General features: G+C 34.2%; 1 protein-coding gene across 1 annotated transcript in view; it reads left to right on the forward strand.

Moving 5' to 3' along the window:
* SPTLC1 (serine palmitoyltransferase long chain base subunit 1) overlaps window positions 1-20,244 on the forward strand; it is a 34,690-nt gene extending 14,446 nt beyond the window's left edge. Inside the window, exons 4-15 of the mRNA XM_062513258.1 lie at window positions 690-783; window positions 1,238-1,310; window positions 5,653-5,785; window positions 7,326-7,455; window positions 9,258-9,347; window positions 10,059-10,166; window positions 11,548-11,643; window positions 11,922-12,018; window positions 13,466-13,520; window positions 15,082-15,199; window positions 16,028-16,101; window positions 16,607-20,244. Coding sequence (XP_062369242.1) covers window positions 690-783; window positions 1,238-1,310; window positions 5,653-5,785; window positions 7,326-7,455; window positions 9,258-9,347; window positions 10,059-10,166; window positions 11,548-11,643; window positions 11,922-12,018; window positions 13,466-13,520; window positions 15,082-15,199; window positions 16,028-16,101; window positions 16,607-16,700 — 1,162 coding nt within the window. The 3' untranslated portion in view covers window positions 16,701-20,244. The remainder of the gene's footprint in view (window positions 1-689; window positions 784-1,237; window positions 1,311-5,652; window positions 5,786-7,325; window positions 7,456-9,257; window positions 9,348-10,058; window positions 10,167-11,547; window positions 11,644-11,921; window positions 12,019-13,465; window positions 13,521-15,081; window positions 15,200-16,027; window positions 16,102-16,606) is intronic.
* The last annotated feature ends 682 nt before the right edge of the window (window positions 20,245-20,926 follow it).

Here is a 20,926-nt window from a genome sequence, read left to right on the forward strand (position 1 = left end):
TCCCAATTTTGTTTTGTTTTGGTTTTCTTTTCTGTTTGCCTAAATAATATTTTTTTAGGGCAGAAAAATTTTTCACCTTTGCTTCATGTATATTACGCTTTTGTTCATTGCTAGTAGTGTGTGTTTTCCGACTTTCTCTGTTTCCTGATTACATAAATTACTCAAATCATTACAGATTAAACTGAATTGGAAACTTGAGGTGATAGTTAATGAAACAGTTTCATCCACCTACAGCTACTACCTATGTTTCAGTAGCTGTATCAGTACAAGATTAGGTATTCTGGGGTTGCTTTATGACAAAAACATTGGAAGTAAGAGCAATGAGGTATCCTTTTCATTTTCAGTATTTCTTCTTGAAAACAGATATCACTTTGCTTTTAAAGGAGAAGTTTTATTTATCTCTTCAGGGGTCATCTTTCTATGAATTAAGTTTTCAACAAGGAATCATTGAATAGCTCAATAAACTATATACAGTTTCTTTATTAAATTACAGGAATATAGGTTTTATTGAGCATATTTGTGACTTGACAGTGAACTTAAGTACTGATTAGCAGCTCCAGCAGAATTAGTAGAAAGAGGGAATCTTGAAAAATCGATGTGCCTTCTATTTTTGAAGAACTCCTGTATTAAATGTTTATAAAAATGACAACTGTTCATTTATAACAATAGGCCTGTCATTTTTTTTTCAGACCTCCCACCCATATAATCACTGTTAATGGCAAGGAATGTATAAACTTTGCATCGTTTAACTTCCTTGGACTTTTGAATAATGAAAAAGTTAAGGTGAGTTCTTCCAGCTATTCTGTTTGTGTGATTATTCCTCTTTTACTTTATATGTTATCTTGGGATAAAGACTGCATAAAGCGTGAACATCATCAACAACATATACTTCTAAAACAGGAAGTAAGATTATAATCTTGTAATGTTGTGCTAGTGAAGTTTATATTTTTCTGAAGTTTAGTCTGGTGAACTTACTGCATACCTAGTTGATTATCAAGTTAGATTAGTATTTAATGTGCTTAAGTATTAGAATAAAATGAGTGATGCTTAGCACTTGTCTAAAATAGTTTTGAGATGAAACTAGTTGTAGAATTCAGTACATTATTATACTTTCCATGAAGCAGGTCACATTGCATGATACAAAAAGTCAACTGTGTACATTCATGTAAAATTGTCAGTGTGAAGTGTATCGGAAAGCTAATGTAGGAATGTTTCACGTAATTCTTTCCTATTAAAGAGTGCAGCGCAGGCTTCTCTGAAGAAATACGGTGTTGGCACTTGTGGACCCAGAGGATTCTATGGTACTTTTGGTGAGTCGTTCATTGATCTGCCTGTAAAGGTGTTCAAGCTAGTTTGGTGACCCAGCCAAAACAATCCAGTATATAAGCAAAAAAATTTATTTCTGTTGCTCTGAAGAACTGTTACCCTCTAATGCACATTTTACTATAGCTGTTGAGGGTTGGTTGCTTCTATTCTTCCTGGCTTTGTTTCTTATTTTATCTATTTTCTTACTCTTTCTAATGCTGGTCTTTGAGGAGAATTGCAAATTTTATAATCTCTTGTAGTTCTGGTAACCATAGTAGAAAGAGAAAATATACCTATTAGAATTTAATAATTCATGGTGACTGTTAAGTGTAAATATAGGTGCGAGTTAAACTTTATATGGGCACCACAAGGGGGCAGTCTGATTTCTGTGATAACTAATGGGACTACTTCTGTGACTACTAGTTCTGTAGCTAGAATCAAGTTTTCCACTACTGATAACTAATGTTGTAATTGAAAAATTTTATGGTCTGAGCAGGTGTTACTAAGGTAAGGGGTTTTTTAATTCTTTTTAAGAAGTAGTAAATTGTTAAATATTGGGCTCTGGACATAGTTCTTTACAGGAATTTGTATTTTGGAATATTGCTTGTAAACCAAAGAGTTATGCATGAGTAGGTGCACAGTGAAAGGCCAAAACCATCAACTCATTATGTGAACTTCCCAGTCTCTCTCCAGAGATGATGGAATTCTATTCTGAGGGGGTCTATGCTCAAATTATTTCAGAGTTAGCTTCCTGTAGCCTTGACTTGAATTCAAGATAAACTTGAGCACGCTTGGTTAATCAACCTAGTCCAATCTAGATCAACTAGTTGTTATACCCAATTTGAGTTTATTAAAGTCTATCTATTGGAACAGGGTTGAGTCTTGATATCAATCTTAGAAATTGTTTATTAGCTTAGAACCATAATTTGTTTCTAAGGAATGTACTGGTGGCCCGCTGATTAGTACAGAGAGAACTTAAAGGAAACTAGATTACCTCAGTGTTCACAGTTCAGCAGTGGTCTGTTGGAATTCATATAGGCTTTTCCCTTCAAAACAGTGAAGTGCTCAAAAAACCTTGTGGAATAACAGTAACCTTTTGAATCCAAGCTGATTTTAAATTTTGTGAAGTTTGTCAGTTGGATTGTTTTCTACTAATTGTTTGAAACAGGTTAAATTTGGTTCTTTTTCCTGGTAAGTGAGAGATTCTTTGTATTGTTTCCTGGCCTATTTGGAGAGCTAATTCTAAAATGTAAGCTATAGCTTTTGCTGTTCATTGGCTCCTGAATATTTTCAGTAAGCACTTCATAAGGCAAGGAATCTAATCTGTGGCACTGCTACTTGACATCAGTAGCAAAGTGATACTGTACTTACCCCTTTGAGGTATCATCTTTTGCTCATAAAGTAAATAAACTAATAGCATTCATTTTAAATGGTAGACAGACTCCTGCTCTACTTGTTCAATCTGAAATTGTCTTCCTGTTTTCACCTAACGTGAAACATTTGAGTGTGGCAGGATTATGAGTCTGTGAGAAGGAGCACTTTTTGCATCATGTGCCTTAAACTTTTCACACAATTTTTCACTTACTGTGACGTTGGTAAATAGGTCATGTTCTTTGCAGAACTAGTTTCCTCTTACATTCCTGTGTAGAATTTAACTGATGGTTGTTGATTGTTACTGCTCAAATTTATCCCCTCTTAGGAACTGATATTTCATAGCAGTAATAGAGATTCCTATTTGAAATGTATTATTTTGAATGGAGATTTGACTCTTTATATCTATGCCACTTTGAAGGTAATGAAAAGATTTAATGAGTCCCTTTTAAGACATTTTTCTTTGTATTGTATCCCTGAAATAGGTATTTATTAATATGTATCTATTACATATTATCCTATAATGAACATGAAATATTTGTATATTTATATATACCTGAATATATGTGGGTATTCACTCCATAATTCTCTGTTTTTGACTTCCATGTGAGCATATACTAGGCGTTAAATGGGCATTTCATAACAGTTATTAACAATATTGGCTTTATTAATGTTTCCTAATTGCATAGAAAGCTATTCCAGTGTTGTCTTCCTCTGTGCAAATGTACTTCAGGTGGTGGTTGCTGTTTTCAGTTAAGCTAGGCTAATCCAATTAGTGTAGTGGTACTAAAGTCAATCATTGCAATAAAGGAGATTCAGACAGTATTTGGAGTTTTTCACAATGAAACCTTAACATTGCCTTAGCACATTTTAGCCTCATGGTTAAACAAAGCATTCATACCCTTATGCAATGATATGTCAGGTATGTGTCATTTTGAACATAGATTTTCTTGCCCTTGGCAAAATTTAGTTAGGCTTGCAAAACTTTTTTCCATAGCATAAATCTGAATATATTCATTAGCTGCCTAGGCAGACAATACTTATTTTGCCCACTGTTTTTTATCTAGACATTGCTTAGTGTAATGGTGGTTGTTTCTGAATAAGGCTCAGTGAGAAGGATGCAAGTTTTGATTTTGAACAGTGATAGTCTTGTCATCTTTTTCAGTTAAATTGTGTAAGTGGTTGTTCAAAACATTTTCTCCTCGTTAGGTATCAATAGCTGACCATTCAAAAGTAGTAGTTCAGTTCTTATTTCCCACAATTTTTTTTCTCTACTGATGGGGCTTCAAAAAGAAACATTTTTGACTGAATGTTGTTTATATATCAGGTTTTAAATGCTATGTGGCCAGTATGTTTTTTAAAGTTTTGTTATTGCTGATCTTTGTTGGGCTTTTTGTTCAGTAAATCAAAGGTCATCCCACCTGTTTGGAAGCCTGACTGGAGATTGTTTATTGGTTCTGAAGTCCATGTAGCAGACACACAAAATAAAGACACAAAGATTTTGGAAATGGGTTTATTACAATCTCAGAAAGTAGATGAGGTAATTCCAGTCAGTATTCTCCCTTCTGAAGTGTTTGGAGAGGAAATGCTATTCTAGATATTCCTGAACATTTGGTGTATCTAGTGCAGCTGGATCAAAATAATAGGGTGCAAAAGAAAACTTCCAAACAATGAATGATTAGCTGTTTGTTTTCATTTAAAAGTAGTGGGAAAACCAATTTATTTCTGATCTATTTTTTGATGACCAGATAAACATCAGGAAGGGGTTGTTGAGAATTTATATTTTGTGTGCTATGGATAAAATTGCTCTTTACTGTGATTGGGAGGCTGTTTGAATACAAACTTTTATTAATAAATACATCAGATGGCTGTGTCGTTTTGGGGCAGGATTATTTTATGTATGTTTAGTATGGCAAAGTTGGGATTTTTACCATATCCTTTCTTTCTGCAACCTTTCTGTTGGTGTCTGGTCAGAAAGAGCAACACTGATGTAATCATGCCTCACAGACTATTGGAAGAATCTGTACGTATAACTGATGTTGCTTTATTTGATTTTAGTTTCAATGAACTTCAGTAATTGCAAAAAAGGTAACACTTGGCCAGTGGTGCTCTTTCAAGTCACACAGTAATGATCTCTATTTGCATTTTAATCTTATTTATTTCCAGTTGATAAAAGGCATAATTATCTGTCTATTGCTAGCAGAAACAGATAGTGGCAAGAGAGGCAATCAAAATAACAGTTTGTCTGATACAGGTTATTTTGCTTAGGCAAAATACTTAATGCTGTGCTTACCTTTCTGCAGCAACAATCAACTCACCATGTGGTATTACAGTTTTTAATATTTTGATTTTTGACATGGATCACTTTGACCAGATTGGTTTGGGAAATCCTGTGTGTGTGATTGGATCAGTATATCTTAAGGGTGAATAATCTCTGGCTTGGAGGTGTGACCTTTTCAGTGGGCTAAAGTGAAGTGTGTTCAGAAGATTTTTTGTGACTTGTAGCCTGACAAGAGAAGTGTTCTGTTAAACTGATAGCTGTGCTAATGTAGAGGAATCATCAACCCAGAAGAACTGACAGTCTGCCAACAGGACCTCATTAATTGCTGTAAATGACATAATTTGTTTTCTGACTGTAGTAACTGTTCTCTCTAGTCACAGTCCAAGAATGCTGCATTATTTGTGGTCTAATCACAAGTAAATTTTAACAATTTGGTGTAAGAACATTAGAGAAACATGTTATATAAATATTTTCAGATCTTCTAAAACTTGTGATTCATAACAGGTTATCTGTCAATTTAAGTGAAGCTGCATTGGTTGCAAATGGGTTGCAATATACTCTTAATACTTGTAACACTCTTCTTACTAATAAATGTTCTATTTGCTTCAATTGGATGATTTCTAAAAGTAATGATAGACTTTTTGAGATAAAGACAAGCTAGCTATCTAATATATTTTTACTGTTCTCTCAAATAGATGTGCACTTAGAATTAGAAGAACGGCTAGCAAAATTCATGAGGACAGAGGAAGCTATTATATACTCATATGGATTTGCAACAATTGCCAGTGCTATCCCTGCATATTCAAAGAGAGGAGACATTGTGTTTGTGTAAGTATTGTTTTCCAATTTTTTAAATTTTTAATGATTGCTAAACATATTGCTTAACATTTAAAAATATTGCTGGTTTTGATCAAGTGTTACATAGTACAAAGTTCTAATATTTTTTCTTTGCCAAATATTACAAATCAGTTCCTGCTTTCATTGTGAAAGCTCAGATGTGGGTGGGCACTCAGCTGCAAAAAAGGCAAAATAACTTGCGCATTCAAATACTAACATAATTCTAATAACTGATTTTCTTCTTAAATGATAAAGTTATTCTTGCTTTTCTCCTGTCTACTTCTGGCTTCTCACCTTCCTTCCAGGAGAGCTGTTCCCCTCATGCCTATTTGCAGTGGATTAGTTGAATAAGCATTGGTACATATTAAAACAATAGAATAATAGCTACACAGAATCAAAAAAATTATTTGTCTAGGGAAGATTCAAGAACTGGGAGAAACCATGTAACAATACTCAATTTACTGCACGAAAGAAGAGGTTTTGGATTTAGTAATTGATGGAGTTTTCTTGTCTTCTGATTCTTTCAGTACCTTAGATCTTTAATATCCTCAGTGTTTCTATGACCTGCAAATGGTTAACTTTTGGAAAGTAAAAATAGAACACTTCATGAAAAATATGAAGAAATCCCTGTTTCAAATATAATGTCTACAAATTTCTGTTAATGTGTTTGATTTTTAGACTGGGATTTTCCCCATGCATTTTCCCCTGGGAGTAGGGAGTGAGTGCCAGTGTGGGGCACTCACATGTGTTAAATTACATGTGGTTAAATTACAACACCATGATACTTTTTTATTTGTCTGCCAAAATCTCTCTTTGGTGCTCTCTTTTCTAAGTGTAAGGCAAGGATGACAGTGTACCCTGGACTTAGTTATTTCATACTGTTTCAGCTTCTCATTGACAAAAGATCTCACTGTATTTGAAAGCAGCATGGTTGACATTACTGCATGTAGCATATGAGGGTTTGGTTTAGTTGCCACTTTTACAAGATTGGTTGACCTAAGCAGCTCTGAAATTGCATACCCCATCATAGTCGGAAATTTGCTGTTCCAACACTTAAAAATGGGGGATAGTTCTTTGGACATGAAGATATTATTTCTCAAAGGATATTAAAATGGAGGTTTTGAGTATTTGGAGGACTACAGTAAATGTTACAAGCACATCTTTGCACTTTTTTTTCTCAGACCCAAAGCAATGAAGTGAGATGTTTCTGGGATGGTTACTGTGTTACTCTGCCTGGTTCATGGAATGCTGTGCTCAAACTGCTGTCACATACAAATAAAAGGATGACTTTAGATTAAAAAAAAACACCAAACCTGCTGGCTTGCTTTTAGTTTCTGTAAACATATAAAATTGAGAAGCTTTGAAATGAGTTTTCAAAATGTACGTAAAATATTTAGTGCTTTAAAACATCTGGTTTTGTCTACACCTAAATACAAATATCTGCTCAAAGAAATACAAGTCTTGATAGGCAGCTTTCTCTAAATAATTGCACTGTGTTTAACCAACTTAGAAGGGTTTGCTATATTTACAGAGATGAAGCTGCCTGTTTTGCTATTCAGAAGGGATTACAAGCATCTCGTAGTAACATCAAGTTATTTAAGCATAATGATATGGCTGACCTTGAACGATTATTGAAAGAACAAGAGACTGAAGATCAAAAGGTACCATTCCTTTGAAGAAATATTTGTACTCTTTTGTGCCACCTCCCCCACATTTTTTTTTACTGAGTCGTGTAATTGAATAGATGCAGTGCTTAAAGGCAGTTACTTGGTTTTCATAACTCTATTGAGCAGTTAATGTTGCTTATTTAATTAAGATAATTTTTTAAAGTATTTGTTTATTTTCATTTGTCTCTTAAACTTTAGGACTGAGCTCACAGGCATTAGTAGCAGGAGAATATCTTTACACACAGATGACTGATGTGAGATAATGTTTTTCTTTTCTTTAAAAACTACAGAGCTTTTTTTTGGATCTCTGAGAAATTTATCTAACTATTTACCTAATATATCATGCAAGTTAACTATCACTTTGAATGTCATACTATAAAATCGGCACAAAAAGAGGTAGTCCTTTGTAGAATCAATATGGCTGATCTTTTTCTTAGTCATCCCCTGTCATGCATTCAACTTTAAGATGTTCTCTTGGAAAATTTGAGTCAGTTTGATAGCTTGCTTCTTATTCTGACAGTAATGCAAAAGGATGTCCAAAAGCAGTTTACTAAGCTCAGGATCAGAAATTACAGATGACTTGATTAAAAGAGTTTTAAATGAATTAACTGAGTAGCTATCATGATTGTATGGTTTGTTCACAAAATGCTGGCAAGTTACAGACAACTGAAAGAAAACTGATTTTGTGATAAGTAGAAAAAGTATAGATAAACTGTGAATCAGCTTGACATCAGTGTAAATCAGTGATGGATCTGATTAATAGCAGATTTGTAGATAACATACTTGTTAACATACTTTCATGGAAAATATTTTTCGTCAGATAATCTTTTACATGAGTTTTTGGATGTGGTTTTCAGACTAATTTGTGTAACACATTTGGTTTGTTACAGCAGAGTGCTTTGAATTAGCTACATGGTTAAAGTTTCTTACTGTAATTAGCTGAATGTGAACATAAAATTGGTGGGCAAGAGCTTAATACAGACCATGTGTGTATAGCTAAGACATACTGACTAGAAAAGGGTAGGTCATATCATTCAAGTTGGTAGAGCCTACTGTGACTAGTTTGGTACCAGCCACATAGAAAAGTTAGAGATGTTTCTGAATCTTTTTACAAGAACTGAAGAATGAAAGAAGTGTGAATAAATATCCTTGTTCAGAAAAGATCAATAAGGTTCAAAGTAAAAAACAGAGGAATGACATTTTAAAACAGCAAAAATGAAATTATATCCACTGAAATTTAGCAAAAACAAGTGCAAGATATTTTAATGGTCTGTATTGTATCCAGAGATCAGACAAGGGCTTTGTAACATGAGTGTCATGAATACTTTTGCATTGTTTTACAAAGGCACTACTTGTAAGAAGTTTGTGCTGCAGTGTGAATCCTGGTGCTCAAAACACCACTTGTTGAAAAAGTCTTCTAAATGCTTACACTAATGATGAATATAATAGAGACCAAGATTTGTAGTATTTGTTCTGTAGTTACATTGGTTGTATTTTATTCATAAAGTTCAAATGGATTTGTTATGATTTGTTGCAAAACAAGGCTTCTTAAATCATGTGTAAAAGTCAAAAGCTTTGAAATTCTTACAAAATAAATAAAATACCAGACAAAAGTAGTCCAGTGAGGCATTTCAACTTTTGTTACAGATAAAAAATACTAAGTTTAAAGATAAGTTACAGCTGATTTGAAAAAGAGGCCATTCCCTTCAGAAAAATCTTCCCCATTAAAAAAATATTTAAAGCTTTGCTAGTTTAGTAACAACTGATATAAACTAAAACCATATCTTTCTCTGAAGAATCCTCGCAAGGCCCGTGTAACTCGAAGGTTTATTGTAGTGGAAGGATTGTATATGAACACAGGAGACATTTGCCCTCTTCCAGAGTTGGTAAGTGGTTTTAGTTTGCCTTTAGAACTGCATATGAAAGCATGTGGTTGATGAAGTAATAGTGTTGTGTAATTAAGCCTGCATAGAAAAACTCTGCATGCAGTTCTTTTGTTTACCTTCTTGCTTTCTCACATGTTCATGAAATAGTGATTCCAAACCTTAACCTTGTTTTGGAACTTCTGATTAGGATTCTGAAGCTGTTGAGTCTTAGAAATGATGTCTGGCTGTGCTTTCAGTTCTTATCCTGTAAAATATACTGTATTTTCAGCTACACCGTATAATACTAGATAGTTAAAATAGTAATATCTAAAAGAAAAGAAAAAAGGTTTCTTTGGAAACCTTCATAGAAATCTTAAAAATAGTGACTCCAAGGAAAATATTTGCTATTCAGCATAAAATGGCTTTTTATGCAGGCTCTATTCTTGTAGATGATGCAAGAACTGGTGTGAAAATGCATTGTCTCAGAAGTACTTAAGAACGTATTAAAATATTGAGGGTTTTTTATGTATAAATGTTTATTAAATTTGCTTTAGTACTTAATATTTTAATAATTTTGAAGGCTTTTAAAAGGTCTTAATGACAGAACAGAGCTCTAAAACTCACTTTTATCCAGTAGTCAGAATGCTGTCCTTGTCTTTCTTTAACTTGTCTCCCTCATGCATTTTGTCACCAAATTCTGACTTGTATTTAATAAAATTTTATTTGTTTTAGATAAAACTGAAGTATAAATACAAAGTTAGAATATTTTTGGAGGAGAGCCTTTCCTTTGGAGTCCTTGGAGAACATGGAAGAGGAATTACTGAACACTTTGGAATAAATGTATGTATTTGTACAGAAGCAAGTTGTGCAATTGTTACCTAATAACTGTGCAATTAACCTGTGCAAAAAAATACCTGTGCAAGATAGTTTTGTAGTGTACAGTAGACATTTAAATATAGGTGTTTTGAAAAAATACATATATTTTTAAATGTAGCATTTTCTCAACAGTTCTAGAGCTTTCAGGTCTTGGCAGTCTTTCACGTACTTACTTGAAATAGTTATCTTTAGTGACGAAGATAACAGAAGAGTTTTTACAATGCATGATTCTATCGTTTTTTTGACACTCAGTGAGATAAACAATACTGTCTTTTCCAGCCACATACACTTACAAGTGTCACTCTGACACAGAAATATTTGAGGTCTTGGAGTTAATAAGAAAAATCTTTGCAGTATACAGCCATCCTATTTTCCTCTATTGCATTTTACTCCAGTGGGGAAAAATAAAATAAAACTTACGATGTTTCTTTCAAAAGTCTTACTGAAGTACTTTACCAGCAGATTAAGCCAAACTATTTTTCCACTACTTTTCGTGGTGTTTATGCAGCTGAGGAGTACTGTGGAAACCCAAAATGGTATTCTTGCAGCTGCATCCCTGGTGTGAGGGGAGGGAAGAAGTGCTTTTTGTTTGCCAGTGTTCCGGTGTGGAGCATCTCTCACTGCATTCTGACAGTCTGAATACAGTCTGAATACAGCTTGGAAGTGAAATAAATTGAGAGAATTCATTCTGTCTTCCCCTTTGTCTTGTTGTTTTCACTTAATACCAGACATGGGAAAGAGAAAATTAATTTAGAAAAGGAAACAGTGTTACTGTGGTACATGCCAACTGCTATCTGATTAGCTGACTTGTATGTTAAATTGCTTTCCAGTTAATTGACTTGTACATTAAATTAATTTACAGACAAAATCTTTCAGAGCCTGGCAAAAGAAAATGTTTGCAACGAACAAGTGAAATAAGAGAATTAGGTTTCTAATGTTCAGACTATTTTAATTAGGTTTATGCTTAATTTTAATTACATTCTACCTCCTACTGACTAAAGTGGGGCTACTTATACTTTTAAAGGACATTGCCACAATGAGTACATTATGGAATTGCCACCAGCATCTAAATAATTTATCTGTTTGTCTTCTTCACATTGCCATGCCTGAAGGAGAGAGGTCATATGCAATTTATTTACAGATCCATAAATCTCGATTTCTCAAAGGTACTTCCTGTATTGCTTAAAATTATTATTTCAGTTGTACTTTCATTTTATTATGTCAGTTTCGTGGATCTTCTCTCATAGTCATGGTAATAGGAAACAAGATGCATCTTTAATAGGTTAACTTACAGTCTTGATACAATCAAAAGCATATTTTAATAATTTGTTCATTTAACTGACAGATTGACGATATAGATCTTATTAGTGCAAACATGGAAAATTCACTGGCTTCTATTGGTGGATTTTGCTGTGGAAGATCTTTTATTATTGACCATCAGGTAAGACAGATCTCTTTTTAAATAGTGTGGTACTATTAGTTACTTATGTATGAGAGTTAATTATTAATATCAATTCGCAAGTATGATATATATGATTATACAGTATTTGATTCTACACAGTCTAGTTCCTATGAAATATTGTAGATGAATTGAACGCCTACTTTTAAATCTTTGCATGTACCTGTAGGTGTGGAGGAGAGGTTTTTAATAAGTACATGAATCAACTTTTAAAACATTGTCTACATTACTATAATTTTTTTATTCCTTTTCTCCCATAGCGATTGTCTGGTCAAGGCTATTGCTTTTCTGCCTCCTTGCCACCTTTGTTAGCTGCTGCTGCTATTGAGGCTCTGAATATTATGGAAGATAATCCAGGTACTTAATTCAGGAAAATGTTATCCTTCATCGTTCTTCACCCCAAACTAATAACTTGTACTTCTCCCTACTTAGATTTCTCTCCTTTTTACTCTGACGTCCTCTTATTTTTTTGCAATTTAACTTTACATGCCCTTATTTTTTTCTTCATGGTATTTCCCACTCTGCTTTTCGTCTTCAGTGTTTCCATCCCTTTCTGTCTTCCAGCTGAAAATAAGCAAGTTATTTGAGGCCAAGAGAGATACAGATGGTTTTCAAAACGCAAATAAGAATTTTTTATTCTGCTGCTTTTGATCAGTGATATGCCTCTTCCTTAAAAACATACCTTTGGCACAAATAAAGGAAGAGAAAGTTAAATAGAGACGAATGCTAATATATTTCCTCAGGACAGAGCAGCCCTCTCCTTTCTAATTGCACTATATAATTAGGGTTTTTCCGTTCTCTAAGCATTCAGGCAAGAATCTCAGGAATGATCAGGGTGCAAACTGCCTGTGATCTGTGGGACCAGATAGAAGGCATTTGTATAAAGTTGGCAGACAAGTTTCTGCAGTAGGAGCCAACTAGAAAAGCCCTGAAAGATCATCTGCTATTGGCAGGGACACCTAGACCAGGAGCTCCATCCTACCTGGCCTTAAAAAATCTTTTTGCTGACCAGGAATTGTGCCCAGGCAACAGCAGTGCCAAATCCTAGCCACCAGAGCACCTGGAAATTTTTTTCTTCTTTTATTTTAGGAAGTGGAGGGACTGAGAGGCACATGAGGACAAATTGGGCCAAATTGTGCAGTTGTGTCAGTTTTATTTGGTGTTAACCTTCATTTCCGTCAGATTGGAGGACATCTGCAGAGATGCAGTATTTAATTTGTGACAGTGACAAATAAATAAAAATTATCGGATAGCCCATGCCCAGTTGTCTGAAGTGAAATAGAGTCAAGAAAAAATTAGGAGTAAGTTACAGGACTGTTAGGTATAGTGGAGGGTTATCCTTCACCAAGGAAATGAGCCACAGTTTGCAAATCCAGGAGTCAGTTTTCTCTTTAAGAATCTGCAGTGAACTGGGGAAAGGATCAATGAGCAGAGTGCATGGCAATAGATATTTATGGATATTTATAAATTGGACCTGCCATTTCAGTCCCATTACAAAGTGTTTGTCATCCCTTCCATATGGTCATGAACAGCAGCAGCTTCATATGCAGCCAGAGTAATGAGATAAAGGGAAGTAGTACATTTGTCAGGACTTAAAAGCTTGTCATTTCCTGGCAGAAATAGGAACTGAGGACATTAAGAAGAGTAGTAAAGAGACTTATTAGTTCAATGGATACCTTAGTTTGATTCCAAGTGCTATACTTGAAATCTTAGAGAAATGTAAAGTAGAAACAGGAAATCTAAGCCTTTTATTTTTCTGTTTTGGATTTTTTTGTATTGTTTTGTTGCTGTTTTTTGTGTGTAGACATTTTTCAGACTCTTCGGGCTAAATGTGAACGGATTCACAAAGCTTTACAGGGGTAAGTGTGGGATTTGGGGCTTTTTGTCTTTTATTTGGCTATGCCTTTATAATGCCAACTTTAAAGAAACTCTTCTTGCCCAAATCTGTTCCTGGTTTTACAGATGCTTAGGCTGGGATATGTATTCTCAATTATGTATGTATTAAAGGAGGAAATTTTTTCTTTTCTAATTGTCTCTGTTATGCTACTAAAAAGAGTCCAAGTTTTTAAAATCCTTTACAGGTTTTGAAATTAGGTTATACCTTAAGGCTAGTGAAGAAATCTACACATCAAAATCTTTAGGAGAGTGTGATAGTTCTCAGTGACACAAAGTGTTGATGAGCATTTTGAAAATCGTCCCAATAAAACCATTTGGAATGAATCTTAGCAGATACTCTTACAGACAACTCAATGCACCCACCTTTCAATCAACTTGAATGTAATACTGTTCCTTGAATGTTAAAATAATAATAAAGTACCCATTGTTCTGAAGACACAGAGAAAGTTGCTACAATTTATCTGAAAAAAAGGTTTAAAATTTCCTAACACTATGCTGTTTTAAAAGATGTCTATACTGACTAACTGCATTTTTTATTTGTAAGGTTTTGATACTAAAAAGATAGAGAAATTGCTGTGATATTCAACAGCCATTTAATGTGCAGTAATTGTGCAATTTCACAATTCTTCTGCAATTATTTTGTGCTTTGTATTCTAGATTTAAAAGCACTGATACAAATCTCTAATGCATGATTAATCAATCATGGTTGTTTCTTTGGAGTGATACTACCATCAAATAAGCCTCATCTTCTTAAAATGTGTATTAGGCAAGCTTATCAAAGTCCAGAAATCAAAATTACACCTGATAGTTGATTTGCGTTTATGCAACCTGTTAATTTTGGGGAGCAGAGGTCTTGCTTGGATATTGAATACAGATTTTTGGATGGGAATAACTCTGTCCTAAATGCGTGTGATGTTTCAGGACAATGACAGTCAAATGTCAATCATTCTGTCAAATTCTAGAAACACAGTTAACAGCTATGTACAGGTGAGGCAACAATTACAGTCATGTAACAAATTTTAGAGGAGCTTCTGACTAAGTGACAAATGATGCTGTAAAGAGTTTCTACAGGAAATAATTTAAAATCACAAATCTTGCTAAATCTTGCAAAACCCCCCAGCAAAACTTTTGTTCTTTCTTATCCCTTAAGTGATAAAAATGTGACTTGACCTAGCTAGCTGGGTTTTTGTCAGCAATTTACAGGCCTAACACAGACATGTCTCTTACACCTTCATAAGGATTCTTTAAGAATTTCTGACTTATTAATCCTTTTTGCAAAAGGATGAATAACTATTGTTATACAAACTTATTGAGGCTCCTTAGAAAAGACATTTGCTTGATAACTTTGTTATCTTTATGTAATGCAAGCTGAAATGTACATATGTTTTGTGTGCATTTTTATCAGTACAGTGAAATATCCATCTTTTCTCACTCACCACCAAGAAAGGAGAAACACTTCTTATCTAGAATTTCAACATATGTCTTCAAGTAGGATGTACATCAAAGGCTTTTTATTTGTTTTAGGATTTCTGGTTTAAAAGTAGTGGGAGAATCTTTTTCTCCAGCATTGCATTTACAGTTGGAGGAGAGCTGTGGATCTCGAGAAAATGATGTGAAGTTACTCAAAAGAGTTGTGGATTATGTAAGTGTCCCCAGAGTAATTAAAATATATCATTGCCTTTGAACGTTAATAATGAAGGGAGGCTTGTTGGGTAATTGGTTGATCTTGCAGGAATGCAAGAAATTCAGTTTCTTTGCTCATTATATGGCTCTGTTAAAGACCGTCTTCTAACCATTTCTTGCTGCCTATAGTTAGGTCTGTAGTTCTGGATTAAAAAATATATATTAGACTATTTACTTCAGGAAATAGTTCCTCTTACCTATTTTAATGCTCAAGTCTGCATATAAAACTGTTGCTTAGACAACCTTTATAATGTTAATACAAGAAGAGCATTCTGCAGGTGCATTTTAACCATTTAAGGTCAACCTTTGCTTCTCTGAGTCTGTGAATTTGCTTTTATTTTTGTGTGAATAATCCCATATTCTATATGTAGTATTTTGCCCTTCTTCAATACACATTGGTTCATTTTGTCCCACATGAAGAGCTGAGGGTTGATGGAACGCTTTATGTGTCAGGTGGCAGGTAAACAAGACTACACAACAAAAAGAAATCTAAGTTAATTTCCTTGAAAATATGTTTAAATATGTTTTAATTGCCTGGTAAATATGGTATGTTTGGCTGATTACTAGGAGGTGAAAACTAAAGACACTGCGCCCTAAGCTGTTTTATGTGTTAAAGCTGTATTGAAATTAGAGATGATTTTGCACAACCTTTGCAACCTCCTTTTGAGAAACAACTTGCATTTATCTTGACACCAGATTGAAAGTTAGTTATTATATCTATTTGGTGATCAAAAGGATATGCCATCAGAAGTTCCTGGGTTGACTGCTGTATTTTCTTTATTTGTAGTGCATGAATAGTGGTATTGCGTTAACACAGGCTCGCTATCTGGAGAAAGAAGAAAAATGTCTTCCTCCACCCAGGTTAGCAGAAAGTTAATTGTTACTTGATTTATTTTTTTCTGTCTATGTATCTCCATCTCTTTTCCAAAAAATTATGGAGTTAACGTTCAGTAGACTGGATTGAATAGTTGGTTCTTGGAAAAATGGAGGAGTCTCCAGTTTTGAGGTATATTTTCAGTGACTGTTGCAGGTTGCTAATACCATGAAAAATCTGTATGAAAACTACCTGTGTCTTGGGGATCAGCATGTAGCCTGTCAACAGGCTCATTTCTATGAGCCTCTTTTACCTCTGCAGGTAAAAAAGATAACAGATTTCTGCAGTGTGCATGGCAGGGTGGCAGAGCAGGGGCAAAAAGTAGCTTGACCACATCTGTTTAGTCATATGTCTTGTTTCTGGTTGAATTTGAATTTGTAATAATTTCCCTTATGATAGTGATCTTAATGTGTTTAAATTAGTATGAAATAATTCTAAAGCTGAAGGCTAGGAGTAAAGTTTACTGTGTATGTTCTGGTTTTCTTTTTCTAGTATTCGAGTAGTGATAACAGTGGAACAAACAGAACAAGAACTGGACAAAGCTGCATCACTTCTTAAGGAAGCTGCACAGTCTGTGTTGAATTAGACTGCTGGTTTTGAATTCTTCTTTCCCCACATTATCAGTATAAGTGTTTTACACTGTATAGTGACTTCCAGATTCTTCCACTGATGGCATTGAAACCTGGCTAACAAAATTGTTCTAGAGTGGTAAAAATGCAGTGAGGGGAAGAATGCTGAATTCTGGAGTTGGTGAATGACACAGTGTTGTCCCAATTCAAACTCTACCATTAACTAGCATTACTTAAAATGGGATATCACTATTGCATTCATGACTCTTTCATAAGTTAGTATACAAAGTTTTATTTCCTCAAACCCTTAAATGGTCTTAAAAATGTGTATTATCATTCAGTTTCACCCCAAACCTTGTCAAATGTTGTTTTCTCTCCATTTTCTCAGAATGTGGGAACTTCGGATAAATTTCAAGGAATTACCCCTCCTCGCTTTTCAAATGAAAATACACTGTTCCTAATACTGCCAAAAGGATAACACATTAAGATAAAATTTTGTGCTGTGTCATGTATTATTGAATTATAGGAGGGAGAACCTTCAATTCTTTTTGTTTATATGTCTTTCTCTAACCATTTTTGGCAGCCAGGTTTTAAGAAAGCCTGACCAGATAGTAAATTCGTATTAAATACTATTTGCTTTTTGCATTCCATATGTAATTATATGCATGCTTGATATTATGGGGGAGGTTTTTCATATTATTAACTTTAAAATGTCTGAATTCAAACCTCTGAATTGTGAAACTGATGTAATTCCAGTGTAGTATGTTCAGATAAGGAAGCTTTGTACCAGTCTTGAAGAGGAGTAATAGGCAACATGGAAAATGAATCAAGGTTTTGAAACAGCAATACGAGCTTAGCCAAACTACTTTTAAGCACAAAAATTAGTGTGCTTAGTTTTATCTGTAAACATCTATACCTTAGAAGGGAAGACTCAAACACAACTCAGTCTGTGCACATAAAATTCCCAAGTAATTTGAAAGTAATACTTGGAGGTTGAACTGTCAGGATTTTAAGTAAGTACAGATGGTCATTACATATATGGACACTTTACTTCAATCAGGAAACTGGTAAGGAAGTATGTACCCTTTTATAAAACAAAAAATACAGCTTTTTATTTCACGATTTTGCTTAAAAAAAGCCTGTCTAAAAATTTTGTATTCTGCCTAATATGTGTTTTTGAGTTGTTTTGTACTTACGAGCCTTTTTGGTTGCTACTACAAGGATTACAGGACTATTTTTGAGAAACATCATTGTTAAATATAAAGTTAATCATGTTTGATTCAGATTTTTACTTACGCAATTGGATTTTGCAGCATGATTGACCATATTTTGTTAAATATTCTACATTAGGAAAGCATAGTCTATGTTGCCTCCAGTTCATAGAGACTATTTCTATGCTGGCTTTCAAAACTTTTCATCTGTGTACATTCAGATAAAACATCAAAAGATGTTTTGGGGCACTTCTGTGATTGTTGCTTGGCATTTGAAATGGTCAAATCATTATCTGTGCAATGTAGTAAAGCCTTCATTCCAATGTGATGGGATGAATTTCACTGTCATTTATGTTTTCTCTGTTAACTGTGAATAAAAGCTGGTGAGAAGCCAACAATTTAAAAGAGAAGAAAATGTGCAGAATGAAACTGGACTCCCATTTTACAGACTGGAACTGAAGTGTGGAATATTCGTATCGAAGACCCTCAGGGACTGCAATAAATGGAAATTAAATGTTATCGCTCTACTTTGAGCTTTTGAGCCATTTTTGGCTGAATAATTGAAACCTGCAAATTCAAGTGAAGTCAAGTCTTTGATGTATAAACTTGGAACAAATTAGGTACTTTTGATTCCAGTACAGCATATTAAATGGTTTTGGAGTTAAGATAAATCTGGGAAGGTAAGCAAATAACCATTGGCATTGGAATTCTAGGTTGCAGAATCCATATTAAATTCTCTCATTTTATTTTAGGTTTTCTGCAAATGGGGTGGATTTTTTGTGTGCATAGAGAACTAGCAATAATTTTTAGATACATGGATTTGTGTTGTTATTTTTGTTCTTGGTTTGCTGTGTAGTTTTGCTTTTAAGTGAAGTGATGACAACTAAGGTAGCAAAAAGCAGAGTGAAATTTCTAGCAATTTCAAAGCTGTGACTAAGTGGTTGTGACGAAATAAAAGTTCAAAAATGTTGCTAAGAGATGCCATAATCTGATTCATTTTACAAGAACATGCCCACCATTAAAACATTGATAAAACTGCCTTTGTCCTTTTTCATTGTTTGCCAGTATATAGGAAAGAAGAATTTGGATCACAGTAAAGTGAATACCTTGATTGATAGCAGCTGAAGCGTTCTTGCAATGTATGTTTTACTGACAGGTTATATGCATGGTCTCTGTGAGAAATTATGACACTTATGAGATGTTAGTGGTGGAGAGGGATATCCCTGGTCAGTTTAAGCATGTCTGGCTCCTCTTCATTTTGACTTTCTTGATAAATGTCTCTGTCATGGCAAGCAGAAGAAGAAATGGGTGGCTCTGGGGAAAAATGTTGATTGGGGTTAGGGAGACAGCAGGTGATTCTGATTAAACTTCTGACATTTGAAAAATCAGAAGCCTGTTTAGGTGCTTAACTGCCCGTGCTCTTGGCTGATAAATATATGAAGAAATCTGTGTTAGTTGCTTTATAGTTACATTTGATTTGGTATTTTCCCATCCATTTCTTCAGATGTGGGCATGAGACTGGATTTCAGTGTAAAGCTATTAAGTAAGATCCTGTGAGATGAGTCAACACAAGGGCCTTATACCAAACTTCAAAGTATCTTTTGAAAATAAGTTTTGTTTCAATTCATTTATGTGTTTCACTTTGCCACATACTTGGAACAGAGTTTCAGCTAAGTGGATAATAAATCCAGTATTTAAAATAGTGTTAAAAAATCAATGTTAATTTTCTTAATTGACTATTAATATCTGGTAGTTGAGAAGGAGGGCATTTTAACAGTAAAAAGTTGGCCATTTATTGAAATTGTCTTGATGAAACCAGTTTTTTACAATGTATCAGGATTGGGATGGACTAGAATGAATTTATACTTTGAAAATATTTTATCTTGAAGAAATATGTCTACCTGATGTATATCCCTATTTTAAAGAGAGATTTATTTTCCTTGAATAATTATTTAAAAATAATTGATTTCTATTTGTGTAGTTTCCTGGTTTTTATAGGAAAAACTACAGATGCCTTTTCTGTTTATTATAGTAATCATTATTTTTGGATAGGAGGTGAAATGCATAAGGAGGGTATTAAGAAAGAAAGAAAGAAAGGAGACGTATGGCTGAATAACTTTGATTTTATTTTTTTACACTTTTGAAATATGAACCCAGTGAATATATAGAATGGTGTACTGTCTCCTTTCTGTCACTCCATCTGGACTTTATTATTTTAAACAGGGTTGTGGAGTGTTGGCATTCAGTGATCTATGAAGTTGCTACCGCAAAAGTGGCTTGCATCTTAAGATGACTGGAGAAGTGCACATGTAAATGTACAGAGCTGTAAATGCTGCTTAAACAGGGGAAATATTTACAACTAACACAAAGCATTTGTACATTAAACTGTTTCAGTGTCCTAATAAAAGGAGATGTCTGGATAACATTTCTTCTTGTGTTTTTATGTTCTTTGGCATTTTCATGGTAATAAGGTAATGAACTTTCTCTGTCTTGCTGTTGATAGATTTTCCAGATTTTGGTTTCCTGTCTGTTGTGTACTAGGCAGTTGCAAAATATGTATAGTAGAAGTCACAGAAACTACTAAATCTGCTGAAGAGTACTGTCAGGGAACAACAGTTTCTACATGTCCAATTTCTAATACTTTAGTAGCGCACACTTGCTGAAAACTGCTATTGGAAGCTAGACACTGGGCCAGAGTTCTGTTGTGTCTCAGAATAGAATTTCTGATGTATCAACAAACTTGAGTCCAGATGCCCCAGCTTTGAGACACCTTTACAAAATGAAATACTGCAATTCTGCGTACCATATTTTATGGATAAGATTTCTGTATCTTCCCGTGCTATTAGAGGTGTTACCACTTAACTCAGTATGCTATTTGTATAACCATGTTGCATTTTCCAGGAGAGGATTCAAAGCTGGCAAAAACCACTAAATATTGGAGTCGAAAGAACAGTTTAAGTAGAATTGGAAATATGTAATCCACAGTTTAACTTACATTTTATGTAGGCCAAAAATAAGTGATTGTCTCACTC

This window comes from Cinclus cinclus, chromosome Z (genome assembly GCF_963662255.1).
Source record: "Cinclus cinclus chromosome Z, bCinCin1.1, whole genome shotgun sequence".
In the NCBI taxonomy this organism is placed as follows: Eukaryota; Metazoa; Chordata; class Aves; order Passeriformes; family Cinclidae; genus Cinclus; species Cinclus cinclus.